The sequence below is a fragment of the Xenopus laevis genome, chromosome 5L (genome assembly GCF_017654675.1).
Source record: "Xenopus laevis strain J_2021 chromosome 5L, Xenopus_laevis_v10.1, whole genome shotgun sequence".
NCBI classification, from domain to species: Eukaryota; Metazoa; Chordata; class Amphibia; order Anura; family Pipidae; genus Xenopus; species Xenopus laevis.
The window spans coordinates 18,390,011-18,410,174 of record NC_054379.1 but is presented as its reverse complement, the minus strand read 5'-3'; the positions used below and the strand labels follow the sequence as shown (position 1 = coordinate 18,410,174).

The 20,164-nt window shown below is 39.8% G+C and overlaps 1 protein-coding gene across 5 annotated transcripts in view; it reads right to left on the bottom strand.

Annotated features, from left to right (window-relative positions):
* Positions 1–1,060: 1,060 nt before the first annotated feature.
* coq8a.L (coenzyme Q8A L homeolog) overlaps positions 1,061–20,164 on the bottom strand; it is a 53,117-nt gene continuing 34,013 nt past the window's right edge. For all 5 annotated transcript variants that reach the window (XM_018262036.2, XM_041562267.1, NM_001095056.1 and 2 more), the window contains 10 exon segments: positions 19,968–20,090; positions 12,697–12,782; positions 12,220–12,360; positions 9,870–9,951; positions 9,411–9,504; positions 8,334–8,475; positions 5,115–5,222; positions 4,082–4,147; positions 3,184–3,270; positions 1,061–1,796 (listed from right to left, as the gene is read on the bottom strand). In XM_018262036.2, the coding sequence (XP_018117525.1) occupies positions 1,506–1,796; positions 3,184–3,270; positions 4,082–4,147; positions 5,115–5,222; positions 8,334–8,475; positions 9,411–9,504; positions 9,870–9,951; positions 12,220–12,360; positions 12,697–12,782; positions 19,968–20,090 (1,220 nt within the window). In that variant the 3' untranslated portion in view covers positions 1,061–1,505.

Here is a 20,164-nt window from a genome sequence, read left to right as displayed (position 1 = left end):
CGACTAATCTCCCCGAACTGCCTTCCCGCCAGCTAGAATGTAAATCGCAGATGGGATGGCACTCTGCTTCGGTTTTCCGAAGTTTCCTCATGAGGCAACTTCAGGCGACTTTGGAAAACGAAGCTGAAACAAACAGAGGTAATAATCTTATAGCGAGAATCAGATCGGATCAGCAAATTTTAGCCAAATTTGGCCAAATTTTTAGTCCAACACAAGTTTGTTCTTTGTCCAGTTTTCAAGGGAAATAAGAGGGGACACATAAGGGTTAAAATGCTGCCATGACCTCACCATATGGGCGGTAACATTGTTGTGTAACTGTGTGTGTAATTGTGTCATAAGAAATGAACCTGCACCATTCCAAAAACATCAGCAAAAATATAATTTCAAATCTCAGGTGCCCTGGTATATTATATTGAATGTACAACTGGAGCTCAGTAGCTCTGAATCCACAGTATGGAGCGAGTTGGGAGAACTGCTGGGGGGGGGGAGTGACCAGTGGTGTAACTTGGCAGCGCCAGGGCCCCCCACCAAAAAAAAAAATCTACTGAAAAGTCCGGCACAAATAATCCTCTTCCCCTGGCTCCACTTCCCCCCACTTGCGCCGCACACCCCAGGCCGGGATTGCGACGCTATTTTAAAGTAAAGCTTTAAAATAAGTGAATGTAAAACAGATGAGAGTGCTATTCTAAGAAGTTTTGCAATGTACATTCATTATTTATTTTGTTTTTATTACAAGATATCAAAGGATACATGTACTGTTAATATGAATGAATTTTATTACAACAGCGCCACCTGCTGGTCAATTTCCCACCAGTCTGACCACCAAGTAGTCAAGGAAGTTGTCAGGAGAAAGAGGCTGCTCTGATGTTCTTCTGCTTAGGAAAGAAGTGAGAAAGGTTTCTAAGTTTTCAGAGCAGCCTCTTTCTTTCTCCTGACAACTTCCTTGACTACTTGGTGGTCAGACTGGTGGGAAACTGACCAGCGGGTGGCGCTGTTGTAATAAATGTAAATTTTTTTTTTATCTGAATGACACAATGAAAACTGGACTGGAAAAAGGATGTCTCGGTACAAAAGCGTTTAATTTGACTTATTTGCAACAAACTTCAGTAGGGAAGGGGGAAAAGCAGATTAAGTTGTCAATGCAGGTTACAGATTATCCATCCAACAGGTCCCTTGGTTAACCAACATCAGCACCTCCAATTAAGCTTCTCATGATTGATATGCTTTTTCAAAAAATCCTAAGAACTCCTCATTTTTTTTTTACATCAGTCTTTACAAAAAAAAAACAAAAAAAAACCCAAAACAAACATCTCCAAAAGTTCCTTATTCACCTACAATTGTAACGTCCAAAGTCTCAGAGACCACAGTAGAAGTCCTCGTAGTTAAGAGAAGACAAGAGAAAACTCTCCAGCAGAGGGAGACACTCCTAACAGGCTGCTAATACTCAGTGTCTCTTCCTATAGTAATCGCACTTTAGCATTTGCTATACCCAGCGACTGCGCCCCCTATGGATTGCTATTTGCTTTTTTCTTCCAGTAATTGCCATAGGCTTCCTCAAACATATCCTTGCAACTGATCTCAGCCTTTAGTTTTGAGCAAATCAGGAAGGAGCCCGCCATCTTGCGGTGCAGAGAGTACGTTTCCTCTGGGGGTGGGATCAGTCGGTGCTTTAACATGACAGGGACGAGGCGGTGGATCCTCTCGGTAGTGCTCTGGGAACCGAAGTCAAAGGGTGAATCTGACGCAAACGCCTCTCCGAGAATCAGCACTGTCTCCAAGTGCGCCAGCTCCATCGCCTGCCAGTCACAGAGGAGAGTAACATCAGAGACTGCACATAGGAACGGATTTGCTTAAAGGAGAACTCAACCCTAAAGTTAAAAAAACCTACCCTACATAGACCCCCCTCCCTTCTCCCCTCAGCCTAAATGTTACCCCAGGCAAATGCCCCTAACGTTTTACTTACCCCTCGTGCAGATTCAGGCAGCAGAGTTCACGGTGGCATCTTCATCTCTTTGGAAATCTTCAGAATGAGACCGGCATGGTGAAGCATGCGCAGTCGGAGCAATTTTCTCTCTTGCGACAACTGCGCATGCGCGCGAAACTCACGGAAATTGCCGAAGCGCAGTCTCATTCCGAAGATTACCGAATCGTCTGAGGATTGCGCCAGTGAACTGAAATGCCTCAATCTGCACCGAGTGGCAAGTAAAACGTTAGTGGCATTTGCCCGGGGTAACACTTAGGCTGGGGGGGGGGAGAAGGGAGGGGGTAGGGTTTTTTTAACTTTAGGGTGGAATTCTCCTTTAACTGCATTAACTGTGTGTAAGGTTAGGATGTCAGTTCACCTTTAAATTAAAGGACAAGGAGAGGTTCTTTGCTCCCTCCTCCCTTGACTCTAATCACTTACCTCTTGGAGAAAGACAATAAAACGTTTATTAGAAGAGAATTCATTTAAAGGGGAACTATCATGAAAATGAAAATCTAATATAAGCTTCAGCATATGGAAAGAAACTTTCTAAATACTATCAATTAAATATTCTGTATTATTTCTGAAATAATCCAGTTTATCTTCACTATTCCTCTCTCAGCATCTGATTTTTTTTTTTTTCATTCGGTCTTCATGCAGGAGTTGGGCGTCAGATAATCATTGGCAGTTAGATCCAATATATCTTATAGGGGGGCTCCTTTTGCCTAGAAGATGTATTAGAGGTCAATCTATTAAAATCACTAGACATCATGTCTCTCTACATGCAGGATTTGTGCAAAAGGCAGTTATTTTGTTAGATTTTGTTTGCACTGGAATCAGTTATTTGAGTGAGCTCTAATACATCTTCTAGGCAAAAGAAGCCCCCCTATAAGATATATTGGATCTAACTGTCAATGAATATCTGACACCCAACTGCTGCATGAAGACACAATGAAGAGAAACAGATGCTGAGAGAGGGATAGTGAATATAAACGTGATTATTTCAGAAACGATGCAGAATATTTATTGACTGTATTTAGAAAGTGTCTTATTTCAGCATGGTGAAGCTTATATTAAATTTAAATTTTCGCAATAGTTCCCCCTTAAATTCAATAGAACACTATGTTCTGTGTATCAGGCAGAATTCTATGACGTGCTTTGGGAATCCTATTTATGAAGGTCAGGGATCAGAGTGGAAACTTCCCAGAAGGCGGCATTACCTTTGATTCATAGCCAGAAAGGAATTTCATCTCTACAGATTTTTGCAGCAGTTTTTCTCTGTCTTTCTCTGCAGCTGCTCGAATTATCTGAGGAATAAAGGAATATCACCCCAGATTAATAAAAAGTTTTGAAACAGAAATGGAGTCAGAAATTGCACAGAGAAGCCAATGGCTGGGATTGGGAAGTTCCTTTGCAAGCCCCTATAAGAGGAGAGGTTCCAAATGCACCACCATATAAATCATCGGCACAGGGAAAATACAAATAGATACACAAAATTTACACACTCATGCATTTAACTTATTTATGTAACAGACGGGATGTGTTGTCCTGATTGGTTTTAAATGTGGGAGGGTTTATACAGAGTATAAATATGTGAATATTCTCACTTACTCCTTAGATGCCTATGGCTAAGTGCTGGGTAACTGTAAGTATGAAACGCGTTAGGCTTTTTTGTGGGGTCTAATGGATTTTAATGTGTGATAAAATAATTTATTTATTTTTTTTAACTTAAATGCACGAGTATTGGCGATGTGTGGGTTGGGATTTCCCTGACCCGCCCTTCTGGGTTGCTTCTATAGGCCAGCACCGACGACATCACAAAATGGGTGGGTCGAGCAGGCGCAGCATCTAGAAAAGACAAACCCGGAAGTTGGCATTTGACGGTGGAGGGCCACAGCGAAGGATCGTGCGAGGTCGGCCCTAACCCGCCCGACCCGCGGGTAAACGTAAATTTTGTATTTCTATATTTGCCTCTTTTGGCCACTAGAGGTCTCCTGCATTAATTTATTTATAATGAATAGGTGTGCTGATCAGTCAATTTCTGTTTGATTTTTACAAGGCTTCACGTGATAGAATTAAATTCACTTATACAGGCACTAGGGGTCACTGTCTACTCACCTCAATATATTGGTCCGTGAACTCCTCATCAAAACCCCTGGTAGCTCCGAAGTCCAGCAAGGCAACCTAAACAGATCAAAGCATTTGGGTTAATAAATGGGCAAACAGGTTCCCAGGAGCTGCATTTGGGCAATTATTAACTTGGGAACCAAAGGCGAGATTAGACACCCTCTGTAATTAGTGGAAAGTCAAACCCAAAACCAAACACTACTGTAATTCAGGTTTACACAAGTGGTGATCACACACAGTCTTGGTGCAAAGTTATAAAGTTAAAAAATTTATAAAGTCATCTGGTTACCTTCCCATTGTTCGGTTTGGCTGCTGGGGGGGGGGGGGAGTGGTGGTATCACTCAAATTTTCAGTACAGCAGTAAAGAGTGACTAAAGTTTATCAAGAGCACAAGTCACATGACTGAGGGCACCTGGGAAACTAAACAGATCTAGCCCCATGTCAGATTTCAAAATTAAATCAGTTTGCTCTTTTCAGTGCAGAAGTTTGCTGGAGCAGCACTAACTTAAGTGTTTTGAAAAAAACTTGTTTTCCTATGACAGTTTCCCTTTAAGCTGGCCATACATGGCCTGATATGCCAACTTGATCTCTCAGATCAGTAGCTTATTGGACCATGTATGGGGCCATTCAGAAAGTCTTCCCGACACATACCATAGTATCTATCAAGCAGGTCTGAAAATCACATTTCATGCAGGCTCATCATAAAGCGATACACAAATAAACAAATAAACTACTCTTCAAAATATTAAAGGGGCGGTTCATTTTTACGTTAACTTTTAGTATGTTATTGAATGGCTAATTCTTAGCAATTGTTGATTGAAGATCCTAAACTTGACTATTTTGCCAAGCTGACTGTCGCTTCTCAACCTGTACAAATATGGCAGCTCCCTCAGAGGAGAATGGGGATCAGATGGGTAAGACCACTGATGCTGCCATCAGGGTGTTGTAGTCCAGCCCATTGCTAGCTACACGTAAGGCCCCAAAATTCGCAGTTGCACCTATGAGCAATGCAATATACAATCACCTTCTGCTGCTGAGGGTCATAGAAGAAATTGGACCAGTTTGGATCAGTCTGCATGAAGCGGAACTCAAACAATTCCCGTAGGCACAGTACAAGAATGTTGTGGCAGATCTGTAAAAATAAATAAATGATCCAACTTTGAGTGAACAGCGGAGATTTGAGCATTTTCAAACATGTACAAATAAAAGCAACTGTAATCATGGCTTGCTCCTGCAGTTGTATGGCCACAGATTGTAACAACAGAAGCACAAAGCATTCAGGATTGGCATAATGACAAGCACTCAGGCTGATGCACATGATAGACAAACCATTGCACAAAAACGTGCTTGCGTTGGTTTCTGCCTCACACCAACCTATTTGCATCATCCAGGGCACATTTAAAGGGATCTAAAAACAAAAAAATAAAATCACATTTTTACTTTCTTTAATGAAAAAGAAATCTATCTTCAATATACTTTGATTAAAAAATGTGTACCGTTTTTATAAGAAACCTGACTGTTTGCAGTGAAATTCTCCCTTCATTTACTTGCTCTGACTGCTGTGGATAGGAAACTTCAGACTGTTCCTAGCTGCTCTGCAGGGAAACGATCCTACTTTCAAACAGCAGGGGGAGCCCCCACCACCTTACTTCCCCGACCTTGAGCGTCTTTGTTTGTTTCCCTATAAAGCAGTCGGCAAGCATGTAGAGATTCATATTTGCAGCTGTCTGAAAAAGTAAACGAAGGGAGAGTTTCACTGCATACAGTCAGGTTTCTTCTAAAACTGTACAGATTTTTTAATTTTGGGGATTTTTTATATTGGGGATAGGTTTCTTTTTCAGTTAATAAAGTAAAAAATTGGATTTTATTTTTGTATTTACATCCATTTTAAATCTTTGTCCCTGCAGCTCCAGATTTAAACAGATAAACTGGGATTCTGGAGGATTATTTTGCTGCAGCCACTGGTTCTGCAGAGTTGGAGAATGTTTGTATTAAACAATACAAAAACTATAAAATCCACATTAGATTACATGACAACACAGGACCCAGTGCAGTCTGTATATTCTGATTATTAATCAGTCTTGCTGTATCGGCTTCTGGCAGATAATATTTGACAATTTATGACGATCCTTAAGCAGCCCAGACTACACTGAGCATGCGCACAGTCTTGGTCTTGCAAAGATGTTTAACAAAGTTACAAGATGATGACCCCCCCGTGGACAACTTTGAAAGTATAAATCATTTGTTTAATTAGGCTTAAGGGCAGTAAGTTTATTTTTAGTATACGAAATACAGCATTTCTAGCATTCTGGTTTAGACTTTAGTTCCCCTTTACATGAAGATGTGAACGTATGCAGTGACATTACACAGCCTGTGCTTACACATCCCTAATTCCGTCAGGGACAAGGAGCAGCACGAAGACTATGAAATAACTTCAGCATTCAATATATATCCCAGTCTGAATTCTTCCAGCCCAGAAAGTTCTAAATGCATCCAGATAAGCCAGCGCCATCATTTCTGGCTTAGGGAAGGGGCTGTGGTATCAGCACACAGGGAAGGCATCCCAGTACCGTTATTAAGTAAAAATAGAGCGATATAATGTAACCATTCAGGATTAGAACTCCAGCACATGTTTTACCCATAACATCACAGGCAGTAGTTATAAGGAGAAAGCCGGCTCATGGTCCAGATCCTTCCAGTATTCCCCGCTGTCTGTTCTGTGCCTGCCTCCTTGTTTACTGCCGGTAACTTTCCAGGACCCTTGTGCCACATAGAAAGGAAACTATTTTTAGGAAAGCAGAACGTGGCGGAGATCCAAGGTGCCAACTGTAATTTGGATCTGTCACCCTTCAGCTGAGCTCTGAGTACTCTGCATCAAGGTCATCAGAAAAACTATCCCAGCTCTCGCTCCCTCTCTCTCTGTGGAGTTTTATCAGGTCAGAAGAAAAGGTAGGTCAAGGCAGGAAAGAAGAAGATTTTAAAACCAGTTTCACTGAGAAAAAGAACCAAATGTATATTTGGTCCCAAACAGGAGGCCTTCAATGCTTGAAGGAAACTACAAATCCCAGCATCCCCTCCAACAGCTAAAAGGATACTGAAATTTTGGTAATTGTATTACAGCAGCACTGAGAAATTGCTTGTCTCAGACTTAGAGGTCAGTGCTTTGGAGAAGGGCCAGGGTTACTCTCGGTTATCTCTGGGCAGGGATAGACAGGGATAGAAAGGAAAGCTATCCGAGCACCTGTTCTTGGGACAAATAGCAATACACCGGCTGCAAGCAGCAAAATCAGCAATCAAGTGTCCTATATTGCCATGTACAGACATCTTATATAACATGGGGATATACAAGAAGGAGAAATTATATGGATGGGTTCATATATTAGAAACAGGGGAAATGAAGACTGTCCCAGCTAGATGGTTTCATATATGAGGAAAAGGTGGAATGAAGGATGTCCCAGTTAGATGGGTTCATATAATATATGAGGAACAGGAGAAATGAAGGATGTCCCGGCTATATGGGTTCATATATGAGGAACAGGAGGAATGAAGATGTCCCCTCTAGATGGGTTCATATATGAGGAACAGGAGGAATGAAGATGTCCCCTCTAGATGGGTTCATGTATGAGGAACAGGGGAAATGAAGTCTGTCCCAGCAAGATGGGTTCATGTATGAGGAACAGGAGAAATGAAGGCTGTCCCAGTTAGATGGGTTCATGTATGAGGAACAGGAGAAATGAAGGTTGTCCCGGCTATATGGGTTCATGTATGAGGAACAGGAGAAATGAAGGCTGTCCCAGCAAGATGGGTTCATGTATGAGGAACAGGAGAAATGAAGGCTGTCCCAGCAAGATGGGTTCATATATGAGGAACAGGAGAAATGAAGACTGTCCCAGTTAGATGGGTTCATATATGAGGAACAGGAGGAATGAAGGGTGTCCCCGCTAGATGGGTTCATGTATGAGGAACAGGAGAAATGAAGGATGTCCCAGCTAGATGGGTTCATATATGAGGAACAGGAGGAATGAAGATGTCCCCTCTAGATGGGTTCATGTATGAGGAACAGGAGAAATGAAGGCTGTCCCCGCTAGATGGGTTCATATATGAGGAACAGGGTAAATAAAGGCTGTCCCAGCTAGATGGGTTTGTATACGAGTATCAGGGGGATGTGAAGTCTGCCTGTCCCTGCTAGATCAATGCATATACAGGCTGAAGTCTGCCTGTCCATTATAAAGAGAGTATTTACCTCATTGCGCGTCTCCTGGCTCAGACCTTCAGCTTGATCGAGTGGGAATCCCGAGACCAACTCTGTGGTAAGGACGTGCCCACTGCACAGTTCATCAATTACTCCGGGGACAGTAAAGAAAGGATGGTCCTGCAGCAACTCCCTAGGGTAAAAGCCAAAATGCAGATCATTAGCGATACCAGCAGAATGTGTATTGCGTAATTATACAGTTACATATCCGTGTGTTATTATTACAGATCATCAGTTACATTTTACAAGGGAGAAGAAGCATTTATCATGCTGTGTAAAACAGTAGAGAAAAACCATCACCAGTGATGTTGACCATAGCAACCAGACGTTTGCTTTTGTTTTCTAATTTGTAAGGGACTGTTGAAATCCAATTGCCCCTCGCTCTTCCCCTCCCACCCTCTGTATCCCCCATTGTGTGACATGGTTGTTGTATTGTTTACTTGAGTGAGCGACACTTGTAAGTACGTAAATTTTTCATGACTGTACTTATCAATGCTGCAATATAATGTTGTATAACCTTGTGTTTAACAAATAAACATATTTGAAAGAAATCCAATTGGCAATTGGTTGCTATAGATAAAATGTAATATATACCAACTGTGCCCTTTCAAGGTCAGTGCCTAGTAGTAAATTTCCCTTAAGCAGGGGAAAGCAAGCAGGTGTGAATGATACATCGGAAAGCGGCATAGGACACTTCACACTCTGCAAACGAGACTTCTGAGAACTTGTTGTGAGAAACTAGGGAAACCAATTCCCATGTAGCAGCATTCAAGCCTGATGCAATAAACGTGGACAAACCGTTCCTCACTCCTCCTCCGCTTTCACTAAGTTGGCCTCTCGACCGGATCCAGTTTCATTATAGTGTTCCGTGGGAAGAACTACTAAATAAGGGGGGGGGGGGGCATGTTAAGACTCAGCTGTGCTGGAAAAAGAAGTCATTTCTAATTCCACTCCATGTTTTTTTTTTTTTTTTTTACTATCTTGAAACGGAACAGTCGGTATATTTAAAAACATCGACCTTTAGTCACACCTTATTGGCTTACTATGATGAAGCAAGGCAGAACTTACTTGAATTTTTTGCAACAGTCTGCCTCCCTCTTGTAGTCGCACTCCAGGGCCAACTCTCTGCTTAGCACTTCAATCAGATGCTCAGGAAACAGACCTAGGGAAAAGGTAAATCGCAAACCGTGAAACCAGAAAGCACCAGTCCATAATCAATCAGTGTTTTAATACACTTTGCCACTTACTCAGCAATTATGGCATCCACTGTTTTGGGAGATAATGGATTATGTGTGGACAAAGCAGCTGAATACAGCTTCTGTCTGTGACTGTACAATTGGGGTGGCATTTGTACAGTCACAGACAGTAGTTTCAATGCCAATGTAGAATGTTAGCTAAAAAAACCCCAATATAAGTGTGTGCTATTAGCTGTATTCCTTGAGTGCAACAGGTACAAACACTCAGGTGCAACAGGTAAACATAAGAAGAGGATGCCACTCCACAAATACCACTCCCCACCAGACTTACCTTCAGGCAGAGCATTGCTCATATTCAGAACGGTCATGAGGTTGTTCACATCACTGTGGATGCTCTGAGCTACTCCAGGATACTATAGAAAATTAAAAAAAAAAGAAAACTCATCACTTTGCAATAACCATTTAGAAAGAAAACACATAAAACATTATTGTGGTTGGACTCCATGTTCAGTCTTATGCCTCTATATTCTCCAGTTAGTTGATAAAGAATCCATAGAAAAGAGAATAATAGTCTGCTTTGCCTCAGACTAGAAGTCTGCCTTGTACTAGTAACAGCAAGACAATTGTATTTTCCCATTTGCTTAAAAAGCATCTGACCCTTTCTTAAAAGTATCCAATGCATCCGCCACTGCAACTACACTATCAGAGCTCCCACTTTTTACAAGTACGAATCTGAAACTTTCCTGCAGATTAATGAAGCATTTTCAGCTAAAGACGAGTAACTTGGAAAAGTCCCAGACATGGACATTTCAATGGTGAATATCTAGCGATACTATCATTTTCTTTTTCTTCCAACTCTTATTTGATTTTCTTCATACAGTTGAAGACATAGTATTAAACAGTAATAAAGACATAACTGTATTGCAAAGTATATCTGAGTAATAAAAAAATAACAATAATAAAGCAAAAGTAAATTAAATTCAAAAACAAAGACAAGGTTAGATCACATTGGAATTACTCATCCATAGAACAATATAAGAGAGAATTGAATTTTTTCCTCTCCTCTGGTTCTAGTTTTTGAGAGAACATTTTCCATTTTGAGTCAAACTTTAAGGGGCCGATTCACTAAATTCGAGTGAAGGATTCGAAGTAAAAAAACTTCGAATTTCGAAGTATTTTTTGGGCTACTTCGACCATCGAATGGGCTACTTCGACCTTCGACTACGACTTCGAAGCGAAGGATTCGAACTAAAAATCGTTCGACTATTCGACCATTCGATAGTCGAAGTACTGTCTCTTTAAAAAATCGTTAATCCTTTGATCGTACGATCGCAGTATTTGCGCTAAATCCTTCGACTTCGATATTCGAAGTTGAAGGATTTCAATTCCTAGTCGAATATCGAGGGTTAATTAACCCTCGATATTCGACCCATAGTGAATCAGCCCCTAAGTGTCTGTATATGTTGTCAAACCTGTAATTCATAGCTTCATTCCAATTTTTAGATATTACTCTAGTAATATTAATTCTAGATACTTTGAAATATGAGAAGAGCTCCAGTCATTAGTTTTACATACTATTGACAGTAAAATGATATCACTAGTCTCACCTAAAAGGGCATTGTGATGACAAAGACATATGTAAATGTAAGTGTAAGTTTGTATTTAAATGATTTTCATTATCCTTCCAGAATCTTTTAATTATCGGACATTCCCAAAGTAAATGAAGATAGTCCGGAAAGGGAAAATCACATTTAGGACATTTACTGATAAAATTGCTATTACAGGTATGGGACCTGTTATCCAGAATGTTCGGGACCTGGGGTTTTCCGGATAACGGATCTTTCCGTAATTTGGGTCTTCATGCCTTAAGTCTACTAGAAATTCATTTAAACATTAAATAAACCCAATAGGCTGGTTTTGCTTCCAAGGATTAATTATATCTTAGTTGGGATCAAGTACAAGCTACTGTTTTATTATTACAGAGAAAAAGGAAATCGTTTTTAAAAATTTGGATTATTTGGATAAAATGGAGTCTATGGGTCTATTCCGTAATTCGGAGCTTTCTGGATATCGGGTTTCCGGATAAGGGATCCTATACCTGTATATCCAAACTAGAACGGATATAATTGTTAAAAAAGGAAGCCATGTAGTTATTATAAGATGTTAGGGCAGTGGACCCCAACCAGTAGCTCGTGAGCAACATGTTGCTCTCCAAACCCTTGAATGTTGCTCGCAGTGGCATCAAAGCACGTGATTATTTTTGAATTCCTGGTTTGGAGGCAAGTTTTGGTTGCATAAATAAAAAGGTGTACTGCCAAACAGAGCCTCCTGTAGGCTACCAGTCCATATAGGGACTGCCAAACAGCCAATCACAGCCCTTTTTTGACATCCACATGGACTTTTTCATGCTTGTGTTGCTCTCCAACTCTTTTTTACATTTAAATGTGGCTCACGAGTAAAAAAGGTTGGGGGCCCCTGTGTTAGGGTCTCCTTCAAACGAAGATCCCTAAACCAGTGGATAATACAATTTTTCCTTATCTGGAATATTGAATTTAGTTCTAAGTTGCTATACTATTATTTTCATCATCTGCCATGCCCATCTCCGACACCCATCCAGACCATGGTTGTGTATCTGAGCACCAAAAACCTGTAAGTGTTTGATGATAACCATAGGGACCAACCTGAATCTTCATGGCAACTTCCCTCCCATCCTTGAGCCGGGCCAGGTGAACTTGCCCAATAGAGGCAGCTGCAAAAGGGCGTTCTTCAAAGAATTCCAGCTTGTCTCTCCAGTTGGGGCCCAAATCATTGTTTAAGGTTTTCTGCAACACAAAGATAAACTTTAAAATCTCTGTGACCCAGTGGGATTATCAAACACAGTCAGTGTGCAGCATACAGACGGGCAACTAGTTGCTCAAGGGAGTGTAACAAGTATATGGCGTAGAATACTGTATTTAACAAATGTTTTACTTTCTTACTGAAGAGCAAGTGATCATAGTTATACAATGGATTACTGAACTGTGCAGAAATCCATTTAAACTAATACCAGGCTTCTTCCCTCAGCAGAGAATACTCCCCATGTCCTGTGAACCTTAAAATAAGTGTTAGTTTAAGATTTTAATTTAAAGTTTACAGAAAACCACAGCGGCCAAACTCACCATCATCTGCTTTATTGGCATGAAGTCAGCGCTCTGCCGCACCCTCTCAAAGACCTTCTGCAGCTGGGGGTTAATAAAGGTGTCGTCTAAACAAATGAGAAATGAGGAAATATAAAGGTTCTCCTCCAGGACAGCAGCCCAAAGGGTCTCATTGGCTATTATGTCAGAAACCACAGCCAAACATCTCTCTACTGTTTATGTATCTATACCCATATCCTAATATCTATCTCTATCTCTATCTCTCTATATATATATATATATATATATATATATATATCTCTCTCTATATTTCTCTCTATATCTCTATATATATCTCTCTCTATATTTCTCTCTATATCTCTATATATATCTCTCTCTATATTTCTCTCTATATCTCTATATATATATATATCTCTCTATATTTCTCTCTATATCTCTATATCTCTATATATATCTCTCTCTATATTTCTCTCTATATCTCTATATCTATCTCTCTCTATATTTCTCTCTATATCTCTATATATATATCTCTCTCTATATTTCTCTCTATATCTCTATATCTCTATATATATCTCTATATCTCTATATATATCTCTCTCTATATTTCTCTCTATATCTCTATATCTCTATATCTATCTCTCTCTATATTTCTATATCTATCTCTCTCTATATTTCTCTCTATATCTCTATATCTCTATATCTATCTCTCTCTATATTTCTCTCTATATCTCTATATATATCTCTCTCTATATTTCTCTCTATATCTCTATATCTCTATATATATCTCTCTCTATATTTCTCTCTATATCTCTCTCTATATTTCTCTCTATATCTCTATATATATATCTCTCTCTATATTTCTCTCTCTATATTTCTCTCTATATCTCTATATATATCTCTCTCTATATCTCTATATATATCTCTCTCTCGATATTTCTCTCTATATCTCTATATATATCTCGCTCTATATTTCTCTCTATATCTCTATATCTCTATATATATCTCGCTCTATATTTCTCTCTATATCTCTATATATATCTCGCTCTATATTTCTCTCTATATCTCTATATCTCTATATATATATCTCGCTCTATATTTCTCTCTATATCTCTATATCTCTATATATATCTCGCTCTATATTTCTCTCTATATCTCTATATCTCTATATATATATATCTCGCTCTATATTTCTCTCTATATCTCTATATATATCTCGCTCTATATTTCTCTCTATATCTCTATATCTCTATATATATCTCGCTCTATATTTCTCTCTATATCTCTATATCTCTATATATATCTCGCTCTATATTTCTCTCTCTCTCTCTCTCTCTCTCTAAATTATTTCCTTATAAATGGTGCTTAGTGATGTCATTGGTTATCTTAGCCTAGTGATGTAATATCAGTCACATGACGCACTGAAACTTCTATATTATAATAAAGCACCCCCCATTGCAAAATATGAAGATATTAGAAGTCAAAAGCAGAGTTCCATGATCTGTATGTTTTTATATTGTCATGGAACACCTCGGTAACTTATATAATCTTTATATTTTACAATAGGGGGCAATTTAATTCACAGCCCTTATTGGGGCTATTGTGATTGACAATCCACATAGGGGCTACTAAATAGCCAACCTACATTGAGGCTCTGTTTGGCAGTGCACCTGGTTTTTATACAACAAAAACTTTATTCATAAATAAGCTCCTGCTTTGAGGCCACTGGGAGCAACATCCAAGGGGTTGGAGAGCAACATGTTACTCACGAGCTACTGGTTGGGGATCATTGACACACAGAATACAATGCATAGCTAATGTGATAACCAAACAAATGTGCTACACAAGCAGATACATGGCAGTGTCCTTATATTATGCAGAGCTGTGCATGTGCTGTGCATGTGCTGTACACGTGTGGGACACGATAACAAGTAGATGGGATTTTTATCAGCTTGAACTAGTGACAGCCAACAGGAGGGGATTTATAAGACAGAATTCCCCCCTCTTGGCATTGTTACAGGGCAGGATTAGGGATCTTTAAACCTTCCCCAAAACATGGCGCAGGTCCTATTACATTCTGTTTTCTGTAGCTTGTTAACAATCTTTCCTGATTTAAGTTCTAGGAGTCTCTTTAAATGTTTATTAGACTGGCTGGCACAGGGCACAAAGGAGCCTGTCAGCACCCAAGCAACTGTCAACAAAGTGCCCAGCAGAAAGAATGTGCCCAATCGTCCCATATTCGCAGTAAACTAGGTCAAGTCTTAAAGGGGAAATACACTCAACTTGGCTTTTCATTTGTACATATGCGGTTTTTAGTGGGCACAGACACACTGTGTGATATGAAGGTACAGACTAATGCATGTACATGAGGAGTGGGTGCTGCCCTGTTGGCTGCCTGGCTGTTGCAGAGGAATAATCTAGGCACGTAATTAGCAGTTTCCTCATATTATACCGTCTATAGAAGGGAAATGAATCATGTTTCCAAATTGAAACTACTGGTAAAGCAACAGCTGGCCATCACATAGACGTATCTCCGATAAGTGAAAGCCTTTATGATGGATGGGAATCTTAACAGCGGCTGCATAACAGGATTCCTGAGCGTAGGGTAACCCAACAATATTTAGTCGTGTGTATTTATAAATACATTACCAATTACCTCTCGTCCAAATGTATTGGCTTTATTTATATATCAAGCCTAGTTTCTTCTTGTAAGCAGTGTAAGCGTACTTAAAGGGATTCTGTCATGATTTTTAGGATGTAGTTTCTAAATTACACTGTTTAAACTGCAAATAATTCACGCTACAATATAAAATTTCATTCCTGATCCAGCAAGTGTATTTTTAGTTGTAATATTGGTGTGTAGGTGCATCTCAGGTCATTTTGCCTGGTCATGTGATTTCAGAAAGAGCCAGCACTTTAGGATGGAACTGCTTTCTGGCAGGCTGTTGTTTCTCCTACTCAATGTAACTGAATGTGTCTCAGTGGGGCCTGGATTTTACTATTGAGTGCTGTTCTTAGATCTACCGAGCAGCGGTTATCTTGTGTTAGAGAGCGGTTATCTGGTTACGTTCCCATTGTTCTGTTAGGCTGCTGGGGAGGAAAGGGAGGGGGTGATCTCACTACAACTTACAGTACAGCAGTAAAGAGTGAAAAGCACAAGACACATGACTGGGGGCAGCTGGGAAACTGACAATATGTCTAGTCCTATGTTAGATTTTGAAATTATATATAAAATAATCTGTTTACTCTTTTGCAAAATGGATTTAAGTGCAGAATTCTGCTGGAGCAGCACTATTAAGTGATGCATTTTGAAAAAAAAATTTTTTCCCATGACATTATCCCTTTAAGGGCATGTATGCCCTAAGTTATGGGCAAATTGCAATGCCCAGAGTGATCCATCCCAAGTACCAAAGGTTTCATGGAAGCCACAAGGGCAACTAAAACTTGGCACAATATGCCTGAAAATACATGCAGAGTTTTCATTAAATATTTCTCACTTTCAGACTATGGACTATGCTGCTTCCTAGCTGTAAGTGACAAAGCTATCAATAGCACCTTGCAAGAGACCACTACAACGTTTTCTATTTGTGGGAAAATAAGGTAAAAAAAAAAAAAAGGCACCGCTCCTCCATTAAAGTCATGACCTCTGACGTTTTGCACAGTCACTTATAAAGGGCCTACTGGGACGTTATTTCCACATATAACTCCCTCCTGGATATTATTGGGAGTGGGATGCGAGCCTATGAGAGATACGGTTACAGTTTCCAAAAGGGTTCTGATAAGGGATAAAGGGGGCAGTTAAAAGGGCTAATAAGTGCCAGGGTTATAATTATACACGAGCTGATCTGCATCTCTATGCCAATGATAAGTCAGCAGCTCTTCTATTCAGTGATGAAGCGTTAATCTGATTCTAACGCTGCAAAAAACAAACAAACAAAAAAAACAAAAACTAAAGCCATGGAATTTAGTAAAGTGTTCATATACAGGTAGTGGTTATCCAGAATGCCCAGGTATTCAGATAACGGATCTTTCGTTAGACACACTTCTAGGAGGTGGCTTTAAAGCAAATATGTGGACAGGAGGGGAATGATAACATGCAGAGATAAATAACAAGGAACCACAGATTCCAGTCATCGTGGCTTCTATCTTGTAGGTCACTTTGTTCTGGTGGATACTTTATGGGCAATGATACGAGTTAACAGGAGAACTGCAACCTGGCAGAAGTACTCAGAATTAATTCCAAGTACGCTATGTTCCAATAACATTAATGGGAAACAAACATGCCTGGGTTTAGCAATGCAGAATGTCAAGCAGGGAATGAATCTGTGCCTTCACAAATATTGTAGAACCACAGGTTGTGTCACCCTGCTATAGTTACAATGGTACCCAGGGCACAAATAAACACTCAACCCAAATCTCCCCCTAACTGGCTTTCAGGCTGGGCCCCCATAGCTCATAAGGTTACAGATATATAGAAACATTGGGGTAACAGTCACCCTGCTATAGTTCCAGGGGTACCCAGGGCACAAATAAGCACTCACCCCAAATCACCCCCTAACTGGCCTTCAGTCTGGGCCCCCTTAGCTCATAACAAGGTTACAGATATATAGAAACATTGGGGTAACAGTCACCCTGCTATAGTTCCAGGGGTACCCAGGGCACAAATAAGCACTCACCCCAAATCTCACCCTAATTGGCCTTCAGGCTGGGCCCCCTTAGCTCATAACAAGGTTACAGATATATAGAAACATTGGGGTAACAGTCACCCTGCTATAGTTCCAGCAAAAGGTCACCCCAATTCTCAAAATGAATAGGTCACTCAGTTTAGAGCCCTATGAATTACTAGGGGCCCCGTGACAGGCCACACCAGAGAGACAAACAGTTTGGGTGCGGTATTGAGTTACATTCTTTCCATTTCTGTAAATGTTTAACTTGAAGGTTTTCATCTCCATCCAAAACCAACACCTGAACAGCCCATCCAGATTCCGACGCGGTTATACATGTAGAGACTCAAACTAGTTGGGAACTGACTGCAATGCTTGAAGAAGATTTCAGGTGAAATATATACAGTATAGGCAATTGAACTAGAATTAATGTGCATAGCAAATGGGACTAAACGTGGCCATAGGCGTAAAAATTACGATCTTTCTTGGAAAAGATATTTCCAAGAAAGATGATTTGTTTCAATGCACATGTGTAGAGCTGAATTGTCAGATATACAGACTGAAACAATAGAATTCTACCTGTATCTGACGATTCAGCACTTACAATGGCCGATGTTTGGGTTCCTTCAAAGGCGCCCAATCAAAATTTCCCGTCTAGCCCAACTGACGAACCGACTTATATCCCAAGTCTTCCTCCGATATCGGTCGGCTCGTTTCCCACCATACACGCACTGAATATCGTATGAAAATTAGTTTTGTATGATATGATCTATGCGTCTATGGCCACCTTTATATATATGAGTTTTCCGCTGCAGGCAAGTTGTACTGCAGATACACAGGGATAGATCATTGCATCCCCCAATTATAAAATATATCATATAATATCTGCTTATTACTCCACTATTGTACGGAGTTGCTGGAAGTTGTCTCTTTTAATCTATGTTCTACTTGGTTTTAATGTGCATATTAATAACAGTTATTTTAACATAGAAAGTTTCTCTGAACGAGTGCCAGTCGCAGCGAGTCTTTCCTTTAGTGTTTATATTGATAATTAGAATTGATAATCATCAAGCATTTGTGCAATGGGGTGCAGTGAACTGTTACCAGCCATTACTTGCATTCCATCCAGTCCTACTTCAGAGGCCTATCTACGGATTAACGAAGGACACACAAATGAAAAATCTATGGCATGTAGTGTTAGGCCAAAATTACTGCCACATTCTTCCACTTTCTCTGGCCTCCCTGCAGCACTCTGGGCAAGCGTATGTGCAGCATACAGTAGAACCCCTATTTTACGCTTTTCAGGGGACCAGAAAATAATTATGCAAATCAGGGAAAATATAAAATCATGGAAGTGTGTTAAAGTAAATTTTTCTTCAAGTACTGAAAGGATATAAGCACAGGAGTCCATTTTACTCTGAGATCAAGGAAAACATTACTTAAAATCAAGGAAATGTACCCATCGAAATGAATTATAAATTGGTGGGACCACAAATCGGGGTTTCACTGTATAACTATAGAGAATATCTTTGCTATATTCTGCACAACACCATGTACCCAGCTTCAATAGGCTCAGAGGAGCTTACTGTCTAGGATTAGTAAAGATGGAGGTCTGGTGCTCACAACAAAATACCCTGGAGGCCAGAACTATTTTTTCTTGAAGATGATGGGCGCCAGCCACAGTAGCCGGTTGGAGATTAGAATCAATGCAATGCTCAATCTACGAAAGAGCTATAAGAATAAATTCATGTAAAGTACAGTACAGTAAACAATAATGCAGAATGTCAAGCAGCTTTGAATAATTTGTTTATGTTTCAACTTAAAGGGGTGGTTCACCTTTAAGTTAACTTTTAGTATGTTCTAGAATGGCAACTTTTCAATTATTCTTCATTATTTATTTTTTACAGTGTTTGACTTATTTGCTGCATTCTTCGGACTTTTTTCAGCTTTCAAATGGGGGTTACTGACCTCATCTAAAAACAAGTGCTCTTTCAAGGCTACAAATGTATTGTTATTGCAACTTTTATTACTCATCTTTCTGTTCAGTCCTCTCCTATTCATATTCCAGTCTCTTCAAATCAATGTATGGTTGCTAGGGTAATTTGGATCCTAACAACCAGATTGCTGAAACGGCAAACTGGAGAGCGGCTAATAAAAAGTCAAATACCGTAAAAGATCAATTTTACATCCCCTGATTTTAAGTTTTCCCTCATTTGACATTGTTGTTCTGTGGTCCCACCTATATAATATGCATAATACATTTCTCTGATTTTACATTTTCCGGGATTTTACACCATTTTTTTTTCTGGTCCCCTGAAAAATGTAAAACCACAAATATTAAAAAATTGAAAACTGCAAATTGTCTCAGAATATCACTCTCTACATCATACTAACAGTTAACTCAAAGGTGAACAACCCCTTTAATAAGAAATACAGAACTGTGGGTAACACTCCTTCATGGATTCCTTCCTTGCCCTTGACTAGGGTTTCTGCCAATGGTACTGTGGCTCCTCCTGCTCTTCTACAGACTTTATATTAAAAAAACATAGGGTTCATGGCTTCCCAATTCATATTTTAAGTTTTTGTGCTGCAAAATATTGTGGCGATTATACAATTGGAAGGAAGAGGTACCTTGTATACTGAGCATCTGGCCCAGCTTCAGAGCAGCTCCACGCACTTTACAAAGAGTCCGTACGATCCTCTCAGCATTCGCTTCAGACAAGAAAGGGCTGGAGTCCATGACGGACTTCTTACCTACAAAGGAGGAGGGGAAAATACAGCCATATTAGAACAATGAAGATTTAGGCAAGACAATCTGTAAGAATACT